The sequence below is a fragment of the Natator depressus genome, chromosome 10, assembly GCF_965152275.1.
Source record: "Natator depressus isolate rNatDep1 chromosome 10, rNatDep2.hap1, whole genome shotgun sequence".
Classification (NCBI taxonomy): domain Eukaryota; kingdom Metazoa; phylum Chordata; order Testudines; family Cheloniidae; genus Natator; species Natator depressus.
In genome coordinates, this window is record NC_134243.1 from 66,743,349 (window position 1) to 66,757,035 (window position 13,687).

A 13,687-nucleotide genomic window follows, 5' to 3' on the forward strand; every position below is an offset into this window, starting at 1 on the left:
CTGACAATCTTGTGTGGTCGTCTTCTTGCTTATACAAGAAGGCCACTTGAAACCATTTATTTGCTTTCAGATGTTTTCCATTTAGAGCTACTGTATAATGTAATGTTTTTCACTTGAAATGTATTAGTTAAGGGATTTTTGTATAACTGAACAAATAAGCATAGAAGAGATTGTTACTAACTTCTAGCGTCAGAGCAGTGCTTTATGAAATATGTTTTGGACTAGATTATGATCTGATCTATGGGTCTGCAAGAGGGAGGGGTGGCTAAGACGCTTTCCATTTCCTAATCATAGTCCTTGCATACAGGGAGCAAGGCTAATACCCACAGTGGTAATCACCTCCCAGAATGGCATAGGGAGATGGCCTCACGCCTCTCCACAAGAGCTAATTAAGCTTGCCCAATACTGCGCTCTTTTAAAAAATATCACAGTGTCCATGCTTTGTTTTCGAAGTGCACTGCCTTTGGACACTGCCATTGTGGGTGTGCTTTTGCACCAACTCTACCGCAGTCAGAAGCCAAAATGCCACAATCTGGCCCTTTTTTTGGTAATTGGGTTTATTTATGGATATTTGCTTCACAATATAGAGCATTATTTTAAGAAGTTTATAAACTAATATTTTTACAATTTTTTGTAGGTTTGCAAAGATACAAATTAGTGTATCAGAACCAATTATCCCATTCAGGGAGACAATAACAAGACCCCCAAAAGTTGACATGGTGAATGAGGAAATAGGAAAACAGCAGAAAGTCGCAGTCATACACCAGGCTAAAGAGGACCAGAATAAAATCCCTGAAGGAGTTCAGGTTGATTCTGATGGCCTCATAACAATGTCTACCCCAAATAAATATGCCACTCTCAGTGTAAGAGCCATGCCACTTCCAGAAGAGGTAACTCAACTCCTTGAAGAAAACAGTGACTTAATTCGTACTATGGAGCAGTTCAACTCATCTTTGAATGAGGATAAAAAAATGCATGAAATTAATCAAAAGATCCTTGACAGGATCCAGGAATTTAAACAAAAATTAGAGCAAAATCTGCAAGGAAGAAAGTGGAGAAATGCTGTTGATCAGATCTGGTCATTTGGCCCACGGAAATGTGGGCCTAATATTCTGTTAAGTAAATTTGAAGGCTACAAAAAAACTGTGTGGCAATGCCTTGATAAGACTACTAAAGAAGTGAGTAAATATCGAGATTTTGACAACAGCATAGTAAGTGGATTTCAGTTGGCGACGCTTTCAGGTCCCATGTGTGAAGAACCTCTCATGGGTGTCTGTTTTATAGTGGAGAAATGGGACATGAGTAAAGCAGAAGAGCAAACGTCAGCTAATAGGCAGGATTCAGAGGAATTGGATGCTACAGAACAGACAAAAAATGAAGACAAAGTCACCTCTCTGTCAAGTAGTTATACCACTGAATCATCCAGCGAAAATAAAGAACTCCAAGATAGCTGTCAAGGTAGTCTAAATTCATCTGAGAAATCAAGCAAACGCAAGGGGGAAACTTTGCTTGCAGATTGTTATGGCCCTTTCTCTGGACAACTAATTGCCACCATGAAGGAAGCTTGTCGTTACGCGTTACAAGTGAAACCACAGAGACTTATGGCAGCCATGTACACGTGTGAAATTATGGCCACTGCAGAAGTTCTAGGTAAGAAAGAAAATATAAATAATTCCATTGCTAAATGTTAAATCACATAGTTTTATGCATTTGACCAGAGATGGGCAAACTATGGCCCGCGGGACCCTCGTGCCCGGCCCCTGAGCTCCTGGCCCAGGAGGCTGGCCCCCAGCCCCTCCCCTGCAGCCTCAGCTCACTGTGCCGCCAGCGCAGTGCTCTGGGCGGCGGGGCTGCAGAGCTGCGGCTGCCTGTCCTGGTGCTCTGGGCGGTGCAGCTGTAGCGCCGCCAGCCACTGGTGCTCCAGGCAGTGCGGTAAGGGAGCAGTGGGGGTTGGCTAGAATGCAGGGGAGTTTCGGGGAGGGTGATCAGGGGGCGGGGGTGTGGATGGGAGTGGGGTGGTCAGAGGGCAGGGAACGGGGGGGTTGAATGGGGGCAGGGGTTGGGGGGGCAGTCAGGAAGGAGAGGGAGGGTTGGATCAGGCGGCAGGGGGCAGTCAGGGGAGGAGTTCCAGGGGTGGTCAGAGGACAGGGAGAAGGGGTGGTTGGATAGGGCAGGGGTCTTGCGGGGGGGCAGTCAGGAATGAGAAGAGGGGGGCGGATGGGGCAGGAGTCCTGGGGGGGGGGGGCTGTCAGGAAACAGGGGGGGTTGGATGGGGCAGGAGTCCTGGCGGGGCTGTTAGGGGTGAGAAGCAGGGGGGGTCGGTTAGGGGGTGGGGGCCGGGCCACGCCTGGCTGTTTGGGGAGGCTCAGCCTCCCCTAACCGGCCCTCCATACAATTTCGGAAACCCGATGCGGCCCTCAGGCCAAAAAGTTTGCCCGTCCCTGCATTATACTGTGTCAGAAAGCTTAACTTAATTAAAAGTTTTACCAGAAGTATTTTATAATTGTCCAGTTGATGACTGTCATGAATCTCTGGTTCTCTAATAGAGATTAGAAAAATTGAAATTTTGAAATTTTCCATACTGAAAAATTACAAAAGATCTTTATGCATTTGCATCATACAGCAATAGGAATATATTATGCTTCTGGAGACGCCAGGTGAAAGCATTCATTGTCTGACAAGAATTAAATTGCAGCTTTAATAGGCACACAAATATTTAAAATACTGTTTCACAATTTAAATGTTTATGCTTTTGTAGTATCCAAGAGGCAGTGAGCACTAAATATAAAGCTGAAATCATACTTCAAAAAATTGAAAGGAAATCTCTCCTTGCTGTAAACGAGGAGCCAAGTCTTGATTGTAGGTCCCAGGTCCCCATTGATTTAAGAAGTTAAAATAATCAGTGGTGTATTTAGGTAGGATAGCAGGAAAAGTAAGATAAAAAGGGAATCCTACACCCTTCTTCATATCCAGTTAGTAGCTTTTTCTGCCTTTTTTTTTAAACCTTCACTTTTCTCCCACTAGTGTGTAAATTACTCATTTGGCAAACCCATTGAATGCAAACCTGTGTAATTTATATTACTTTATTACTTACACCTACTTAAACCCATTTTATGACCTACTTTCATCACCATTTGTTGCTTCTGATTTTGACCCAGAGATTTCCATGGGAGTTGCAGCCACTTACTGATGCAATGAATTTGGCCCAGTACATTCAGGTTATATTTAAACTAACTTTCCATTGCCCCAAAGCCACAAATGTATCTACTTTGACTTAGTACAAAATACTGCTCACAAGTGAAGCCACACACAATACTTTAAAATAGAGTTAAGGTTGTAAATAGATATAGGTTGGTAGCAGTTATACAAAACAAGAAACTCATTTCATGAGCAAAACATGAGAATGAATGTGTGTGGTAGTAGTTAGTGAAGAGAGATGCTTTGGATTTAGGTAGTGCTTTGTATACCTCTCATACTTCCGTTTGGTGCAAGAGACACTCTGAGATCCAAAAGCCTGGAATAGGTCTCATACACGGGAGGAGGCACACAACAAACTTAACATAAAAGTGTTTCTCTCCATAAAAGTGTATTATGAAATATGACTTTCATATGTAATAAAGTAGCTTTTATAACTTAATCTATTCTGTGCATATAAGACCTCACATCAAAGCAAGAGATACTTATTAACATATATGGGTAATTTCAGCCACCCATCTTCCTCTACTGCAGACTGCCCATGTACAACAGAACTGGTATAGTCCTGCTGGATGCTGAGGTGTACGCACCTGCCCAGCAGTGCGCCCTGCTCTGTGCAAGCTTCCCGTGCAGCAGAATGCAGCATGTGGGTGAGACTGGGGCATCTGCGACAGTTGCTGATTCAGATCCTCCTGTCATTCACCCCATGGCATCCCCCACTTCCACCCTGACAGCCTCCTGCTTGCATATCTCCTCAGTGTCCATTTTGTCTACTTGAGTTGAGTGCTAGATAATGGAAATTGGCCAAAATGGACTGAAATGGCTATTAATGCTATTAAGAAAGATGGGAAAGTTAGAGAAGAGAGTGAGTGAGTTTTAAAAATGAGATGAAACAACTCCTGACGTTATGTAAGAGCAATTTTATATTTTTCAGTGTAGCCCTGGAAATAATTTCAGACTTTTCCAACAAATGCATGTTTTAAAAGTATTACCCATTACTGCTTCAGCAATATATATTACCTTTTAAAACTTCCTGGTTCCCTGACTACATAAGATTTTAAGTAAATACACCAATTCTGAAACTATAAGTTCAGTGTAATTTACAGGCTTAAGGCTATGTTTTCACTGCCAAAAAAGGTGAGGTTTTTACAGCGAGATAACTAATATACATTAGCTATTTCACTCTAAAATCCTAGTGGAGACAAGGCGCAGCCAGTTTTTACCATGATGTAGCTAGGTAAGGTCAAACCTGGATAGGAAGTATTGCATTGACATTGCCAAGGCGCACTGCAGTAAAAACTGCTTGCGCCATGTTTCCACTAGGATTTTACACCCGTTAGCTATCTCGTTGTAAAAGCCCACTGTTTTTGGCAGTGAAGACATTATGAAAATGGGGGGAGGGGCAGAAATATGTTGTAAGCTTGCATATGTCTAATTGAATGAGACTTCATTTTAAATTATATACCTGGCTCTCACAAACACCTTCAAACTTTCCCACAAGCACCTGCTCCTTTCCAGTAGATTGTACTGTATATTTAGTGTTTGATTCCTCTAGGTCATTCACTGCAAAACTCCTTCTATACCCACTTCTCCTCTCTCTTCTGGAAAACTCCAAATACATCGTGAACCTTCTTAGTATCATATGCTCAATGATTATTTAACTGGTGCTCCCTGTGATATTGCTGTCTTTCTTTTGCACAGCTTCTCTCCTCATTCGCTACTAATGGGGCAATGCTCCCCCACCTGTGAAGAATTACGAGGTTGTTTTTGCTGGAAACCCCAGGACTAAGCTCAGGCCACCAGATTTGCTGCCTCTGGCATGGAACAAGTTCATGGTTCAGTTTCTCTTGACCATTTTGTTGTAAAATCTTTATTTTTATACATTTTCATGCAGTTGCAACTTAGAATCTTCTTCCTCCCGTGGATTGGGTAAATAGCAGTGTGGTGATTTCAGCCACCTGGATCTGCTGCTACAGCACCTCCTTGCTGGATGACTCTGCTCCCACTCAGGCATGGCAGAGCTGTCTTGAAAACACCTGCCTTAAATCTAAGCAGTGTTCCCTATGTGAGGCAGCATTTACAAGCACTACAAAGAGTGAATTATGCCCTACTTGTTCCCAGCCAGCCAATCCTCACACTGCCAGAGCATAGGACTTGGAGTCAAACAAGCATGTCAGGTCCCCACCCTGCACCGAGGAGCACCAGTCCATTGCAGAAAAGCCCAATGAGGAGCCTTCGGAGCTTTTGGGGCAAGAGTCAAAGGACCAGGAGCAAGCTATCCGGCCAGCTCAGGGGATAAATCCCACAGGTGACCTGGGCTGGATGGAGAAGAAACCCTGAAAGGATCCTCTCCTCCCGTCCCCCACCCCAGATACTAACGTGGATCCTCAGCTCTTTGCGGAAAGAATCAGAACTCCTACACAGCTCCCCTTTCTCCCACTGTGAACCAGGGGATTCTCATGATAATCAGGAGTAAGTTCTGAAAACTCCAGGTCTCAAAAAGGCAAAAGCAAATTTGTCCTTCCCAAGGCAGCGATTAATATTGTTAATGAAGAGGTGAGACGAAAATTAGGGGTTAAAACCCTTCTCCTTTGCCCTCTCCCTAGGAGAGTGTTTGGAACTTCTCCTACAAGTTCTCTCTTCTGTACCATGCTCACTGTCTCTCCCCTACCTTGCAGGATGCCTGTGTAGCCCTGCGTCAGGCTGCAACCTACTGCAAATTTTGCCTATCTGGTTTTCAACCCAAAGGCCCTCATTCTGCCAGGGAATTGTGCCTTATCAGTCATAAACCCTTGCTCTAGCAGGGAAATGCGCTTGAGGTGCTGAAAGGTGGGAAACAGTCTCTCCTGCACACCACTGTTCCACATGCTGACCCCACATGAAAGCCTTAGGAGCACTTCAGGCCATTTGTGACCAGAACAGAGGCATATGAGGATTCCATTCCCCATGAAGCTACACCTTCATGAGATTACAGACGGGTAAATCCCTTCCGACGTTCAAAATGACACAGATTTACTGAGCAAAGCTCTGAGTAGTACTAGGTTGCTCCTACCATACTTATTTGGGTGCTAGTTGTCCCTGTGAGAATGAAAGGCTGCCTGCAATAGTCGAGAGATGTGTACCAGCACCCCTCTTCTGTTGTGTGATCCCAGTGCCATGATGAATAGTGTACTATCCTCCCGCCTGTAAACAGCTGAGGAAAGAAGTACCACACATGCATTAAAAACAAAAACAAAAAACCTACATAACATTTCCAGAACAGGACGTCAGTCAATGGCTTGCAAGGCACTCATTAATATTAATCAAATATCTTCCCTGTTAAGCCTTATTAGATACCTATTTTCTCATTGATGCCTTGAGGGAGTCATAAGATCCAAATGAGGACACCTGATTAAACTAAATGTTAAATTCAACCATTTTAAGGAATTTCTTTGTTTTTGTATAATTTTGGGAGCCAAATTCTGGTACAGCAGTAGCTCCAGTAGTGAAAGACATAGTCACACCGTCAGAAAGGGACTTCCTTCCAAAAGACCCCATAGACCATAAAAGTGATGACACACTACACAGCTGTAGCTATTCAGACCAAAGGTTTTTCATATATTTAATAAGGAAAGCCTACTTTGTGGCAAAAAAGTGGCTTATCTTCTAGGAGTATGAACTTTGCTTGGAGCAAGATGTCTTAGGTTCTGTCTTGGTCAAACGCTTGATGTGATTTGTGACAAGCAGTGCATTCTAACCTGATGGCTATAAGGCAGCCATGTTATACCCGGGAATAGCCATTGGTCATCCTAAATGGATATTTTGTGCATGTAAACTTACAGGGAAGGAGCTATTGGGGAAACATTAGAGAGACTAATAGCTGGACTGCAGAGAGGCCTCTATCCTCACTGTCAAAGCCACCATAGCAATTCCGAGAAGGATCTCTTCCCCTGGCAGAGGGAAAAATCTGGAGCAGAAGTTTCCAAGGATGCCTAGATAGATTTTCCTCCAAACTAAGAAAATCCTCAGCACAACACAAACAAAAAAAAAAGCATTTGTGTACAAGACCCCACAGATTCTCCTTTCTGATCCACCAGCTGCACCCAGAGTATGAAGTGGCTGCTGTAGTCAGAGCAAGGCACAGGCTGCATATTATGCACCTATATCCGTGCATAGACAATAAGTGAACAGTTGCCGGAAAGGATCCATAGCTACCAGTTCTTCAAAATCAAGAAGAGCTTTTGATCCTAATGCAGAGAATTGCTAATCCATAGGTCAAAACAAACATGGCTCTGGGCATAATTACAATAATGGTAAGTATTTGCAAAGATCCAAAACTTAATTGTACCCCTCATTTCCTGAGATGTCATCAGTTGTCAATTTTCTCCAATGCCTAGTCTTGCTGGTGCCATGCATCAGTTTCATCCCCTGCATGGTTTTCTCAAAATGTACCTGCTGAAATTTCTTCTTTGGGCATAGAACTATGCACTTTATGCAGTGCAAAATTAGGCGTCATTTTCAGATCACATCTGAATGCCCCTTTGTAGGCAGGTAGGTACAAACAACATGCTGAGAGCCACCTCAACTTTCATTCTAGACCTTTGCATACTGTACTCGATATGGAAGCATTGGAAAAACAACTTTCAAAAATCCCATGGTACACATCCTGTTAGTTCATTTTTACACCTCTCTGAGTGTCTTTTCAAAAAACAAACATGGCAAAATGGGATCCGATGAGTGGTCCATTGAGCCCAGTATCTTGTCTATGAGAGTGCTCAGTACCAGCTGCATCAGTAGAACGTGCAAGAAACAATGTAGTGGGTACTCACAGAAGAAACCTCCTCCTACCTCCTGTTGAGGTTGGCTTATGACTGAGGGGTGAGTGTTTATATCTGTTCCGAAACCAAGGAATAACCAGAGAGCAAAGCTTCTTCATGGCAATGGAAATGATGTCCTTGATAGAGAAGAATCTGCTACCTTTCAAGACAGCTCACATAAAGGATACAGGAAAGAGGAAAAGGGAGAGTTGTGGTCCTCCTAGTCCTCCACCTATCTAGAAGGCACTTTGGACCTGCTAGGTAACCAAGGATCTCACATTGCCCATGCAGAAAACATCAGACCTCTTGAAGCAGGAACTCCTTCATTCAGACTGGGAACACCTACAGCTAACAGCATGGGCATCGGAAGAGAACTGTAGTTCATTTCAGATTCTCCGTTTTCCTCTCAGAGTTTAGTATCCAGAACTCAACCAGAATATTTTATTCATTGATCTGGTCAAATGTATGTTTCTGATGTGAGGGGAAACAGAAAATTCTTTGGGGCATAGATGATTGCCTCTTTCTTTGTGCACAGTCAAGCACAGTGGGTCCCTGACCTCTGGATGCTGTTGTGATACAGATATTATAATAATCCCAAAGTTCTGTGGTGATCTCAGCTACACTAGCGTTTCTCTAGGCAGTCTGGTTGGATCCTACAGAGAAGCACCTTAAAAACATGGATATCAGCCCTAGCAATATCTTGTAGACAAGTACATCGGATCTTCCTTTTGAGTGTCAGCTGCCAAGTTTAATCACAGTGACAAATTAGGCAAGTCTGTGGCTGTCCTTTCTAGTCACCGTAATCTCCAAAAAGTAAATTTTGCAATTAGCTACCGTAGCTATGCAAGAACCATGCTGCTTTAGTCATGAGGAAAAGGTTATTCATATAGCTCCAGTAACCTTTCAGTTCAAGGTAAGCTCCTCTTTCACAGTTCCTGGGAAAAACTTTTCTCGTCACTTTGTTCTGACCCTTGGAAAGTTGCGGCATAAATGGGCATTCCTAGATGTCTAAAGATGTATTTTAAGCATATGGATTACATATGCCAGTTGTACCCTGTTCATCTCATTGTATCCAAATTGCCAATGCTTTAGGGCCTCAAGGTTGCTGCAGGCAAGATGTAAGAATCCTGCAGCAGTTGGTGTGCTGTACATCTGGAAAGCTGTTCACAGAAGTCCAGAGAGAAAGCGGGGGGGGAAAGTGTGTGAGCCTCATCAGAGAAAGATTTGCAAAGTATGTTTCCATTCCTCTGCAGAGGCATCCTTGGGCAGGAAGGTGCTACTGGGTTGGTTCTCAAATAACTACTTAATTTATAAAGCACTTGCTTTATATGGGGTGAACTTCCATTCCTGTCTGTTTTTCTACTATAATAATTAAACTCTGCTTATCCTTCCCCTCCTTACTTCTGGGCTTCACTGCTCACTACTTCCCATTAGTAACGAATGACGAGAGATGGTGTGCAACAGAATGAGAAATTTCTTACCTGATAATTTTCTTTGTTTAGCAGCTCCTCTTCAAATTCAATGACCAGAATATAAATTGAATTTTTAACCAAAAGGGAGCGGTTAATTTAATATGTTTTGTCAAGTTGTCCTAATGCTAATTGGCTGCTGAAGTGTTTCTACAGCTGTGGAAAAACTCTTCTGGTGGCCTGAGCTGAAGGGCAGAGCTTAGTCTCAGAGCCTCCAGCAACAACATTGGACCACTTCTGAATTCCACAGATGAGGGCAATGGCATTAGCCCATTAGTAATGAATTCGGAGAGAAGCTGCTAACAGTAAGAAAATGATCGGGTAAGAAATTTATCATTTAGGCTGTTGATCTTTTTTTCTTTTTCCTTTGGCAAGTATCTGTCTTGGATTTTGCTGACGTTAGTGAAATTTTGATGAAATGCTTTTTACCATAGCACTGTTCTACTGATAACATAAACATTGGTACTGTTCTTTACAGCTCTAGCTCATATATAGATAAAACTATATAGGAAGAAATTCTGTTCACTTCATAGAGCCTGAGTAGTCAGTTTCATGTTAATTTCATATTTACTGTACATAAAGCTATGAATAGATACCTTAGAACTTTTGTTTGCATCTTTATTTTTAAAGAGTTGAACTTCATTAAGAGCAAATGCATAAGTAAATTACATCTTATTCAGGCTTTTTGGTATATTGCAGCATCACAATATTGCTCTACTTTTGAGATACTGTCATGACTTCAGAATAAATTTCCTTTTCAGGTATTTAGAGATCAAAAAAAGTGTTTCCAGCATACATACAAGTACATGTGCATACACAACCAGTCAAAAAGATAACTTAGCACAGGTTAGAAACCCACTTGCAGTTGGGCATGCAGCTATGATCAGACCCTCTGTGGCCAGTATTTAACCTATTAGGTAAAACAGTGTACTAATCTAGCCTACCCTCAGCACCTCTTCCAGTGATTCAGAATCCCCCTCCTCTCCTCAAGGGCTAGGCTCTGAAGCATTCAGAACATTTACACACAAACCCCTGTGGCCTCCAAGATCCTGACTCTCTCACCTATCCCAGTTCTCTATGCAGTATAGTCCAAAAGGAGGAGTGGCGGGGGGGGGTGGGGGGTGGGGGTGGATTTCAGGATTTATCCCAAAGAACAGTTGTACTTTTTAGACTCAGATCCTCATAACTTCTCTCTGGTAGAAATGACTGAAACAACAATCCAAACTGGTTGGATGAAATACATATCATTGAAAAACCTTTAGAGAGATGAAAAAAAATCTCTACTAGCTTGTATGTTTTGGGAAAACAGACTTCAATAACACTTAACCCAGAATATAGCTCAACATGTGCCTCTACAGTAGGTTTGACAGACTAGTTCTTTGTAATAAATGGTGCTGATAATATCTGGTGTATCTGTATATAAGGTTTCAGCTCTGCAATTAAACATAAGGAATAAAATGAATATTTTAAAATATAATATTAATATCCTGTAATGTAGTTTGGAACTTATTTGCCTTTAATAATTTTAATAAATTCTGTACATTACCATCAATATTTCCAGTGACCTTGGTAATGCTCTTGAGCAATGTATGTCTAAGCTTGTGTTTTACAGTAATGTGCATTTGTACAATAAATCAGCAGTTGTGAGCTGTATAAGAATATAACCTTTTGGTGTTTCAGAATTCTCTACACACTCTCAAGGATTCCTTAGGCTTGAAATTGTGTAGCTTGTATCAACAAATCTCATACGTGCATGCCACATCCAGTACATTTGTCTTGAAAATGCTTTGACCTTTGTGTCTGATTTCAGTTTAGAACCTAAAACACTTTTTTTCAAATTTTGTAAGTAACAAGAAGACAAGGTACACAATAAAGGTGAAATTCACCCACATGCAGAGGACCAAATGAGGGGTGGGGTAGGAGTGGGGGGTGTCCTGGCAAGAGCAGAAAATGTTATTGGAGGTGATAGGCAAGAGCTGTTGGATCCACATTATTTGAATCTACTGTCCTGCAGATCCTGCAGTGAGGCTGCAAAGATGCACTAGCCATTGTTCCCATTCATAGGGGCTGCACTGAAGTGTTATGGCCTGTCTGTGGGTTAGATTCCATCACCTCACATCCTCTGCGAAGTTCCCCACAGAAAGCCCAATTCATTGGCCTTGGAGGATTTAATTTCACTTTATAATAATTACTCTTTGCATCTATATCTTTGTGTGTGGAATGTTTATACAGTGTGTGAGAATAGGTAATAAGTAGTGGGGAGTGACGGATAATAACTTTCAAGTACTGTAGCAAAGGTGAGTTAACTGACAATGGGGTTATTTACAAATAAAATATTCCTAACAGCACACTCCCACGTTCTTTTCAGGTAATACAATTTAAAATATTCAAGCTTAATGGATATTTATGCAAAATCTTTCTTTCTATAGTATGCCTTTGAGAAATATACATAGTATTGTCATAAAATGTACACAGTGTAACAACCACACAGTAGTAGTAATTTATTAAAGATGTATATACTGTAGATTTGCATGTTTTACTAACAAATGTATGCCTTGTATGATTTTAATTAGTCCACCCACAATCTTACAGGAAAGAGACTGAGTCATAGAAAATATATCCCATATTCAGTACTTAGCTTTCCTAAATAAATAAATATGTATTTGCCTTAAAGCAAAGGATAAGAAAGGCTCGGCAAACTAATAAGACTTATGCCTTTGCAGGTCGTGTATATGCTGTCTTGTCCAAAAGAGAAGGCCGAGTGTTACAAGAGGAGATGAAAGAGGGGACTGACATGTTTATTATTAAGGCAGTGCTGCCAGTAGCAGAAAGCTTTGGGTTTGCCGATGAAATCAGGAAGAGGACAAGTGGCCTGGCCAGTCCGCAGCTGGTGTTCAGCCACTGGGAGGTAAAAGATCTATTCATTCCATCTGTCTTGGTGATCTATTTCCTGTAGATGTGGCAGCAAAAAAAAAAGGGGAGAAAAGGTTATGTTTTGGTCAAGACATGCATTTGATTCATTCTTTTCAAACTAAAGATGAAAAAGTAGCTTTTATACTCTTCAGAAATAAATATTTCTGTCCTGTTTGGCTATTTATAGATTGTTCTGAAAAGTAAAAAGTGTTTTGGATAACAAAATAACTTTTTCACAAAATATTTTCTCTGGAGTTGATATGCTGCTGTTTTCATGTGGGTTCTGTGGTAACTTGCTTCAAATAAATGTTACCATTAAGACACAAATGTGGCAATAAATATAATTCCTGGCATATGAGAAGTAATCTTTTTATTGGTCAGTAAAATATTCTGTTGATCAGCAAACTTTTCTAGACAATACTCCTGTTTCAGTAGTTATAAGGCACTAATCAACATCTATTTCTTGTGCTTTCTAGTATCTAAATATGTTTGGATAATTCCAAGCCAGGATTGGCAGGAAAGGAAACGGTGTCTGCCTTTGGCACTTCAAAAAGAAATGGGGAGATGAAAGTGATGCCTCTACATAGGGACAAATGAGGGTGGGGGAACTTCTAAGAAATGAAATCAGTTCAGAGACATGCCACTCTGTTCCCATCATAGGGATAGTTGATCCTGAAGTATAGAAGGCAGGGCAAGCTTTCAGTTTCAGTTCTTTGTTCAAGAGGAACAAAAGTGAATAGTAAAAAGACTCAGCAGACCCATCAAAGGAGCTAAAAGCAGGTTCATGAGTAACAGCAGTCAGCAGGTCTGTACTATCCATTTAAACTGTATATTTTAAAATAATATTTAGCTGCAGTTTAACTTTTTTGGTTACTTTTTAAAATCTGTTTTCAAAGTGAGAAATCAGACTTTGAAAAATTAATTAAAAATCAAATTTATATTCTCTTTATCTTCTGTGGAGTTGCTATTTTGTGATTTCATAAATCAGTTCTTCCCAGTGTGTCTGAGATCTGTTTCTTACAGTGATAGTATAGAACAGTGGTTGCTAACTATGGTCTGTAGAGCACTCTTTGTCAATGAAATGCTTGCTGGTGATCCACAGAGAAAATGGCTGGTCATGATGCTGGCTCCTCTTCTTTATTTCCAGCTTCTAAATTGCACTGAAAGACTGCTAAAAATACATTCTTAATATTATTTCTGTGTGAACTATTGCTGTAGTCACAACAGGAATATTATGTGATCACTAATGGTGGAAAGGAGGAAGGGTCTATGCAGTCACAATGGAGAGGTCCACACTGTGAAAGAGTGTGGGAA

General features: G+C 41.3%; 1 protein-coding gene across 2 annotated transcripts in view; it reads left to right on the top strand.

Annotated features, from left to right (window-relative positions):
* Positions 1–13,687, top strand: part of EFL1 (elongation factor like GTPase 1) — a 150,953-nt gene that overhangs the window by 119,754 nt on the left and 17,512 nt on the right. For both annotated transcript variants that reach the window (XM_074966436.1, XM_074966437.1), the window contains exons 18-19: positions 638–1,650; positions 12,184–12,368. In XM_074966436.1, coding sequence (XP_074822537.1) covers positions 638–1,650; positions 12,184–12,368 — 1,198 coding nt within the window. The remainder of the gene's footprint in view (positions 1–637; positions 1,651–12,183; positions 12,369–13,687) is intronic.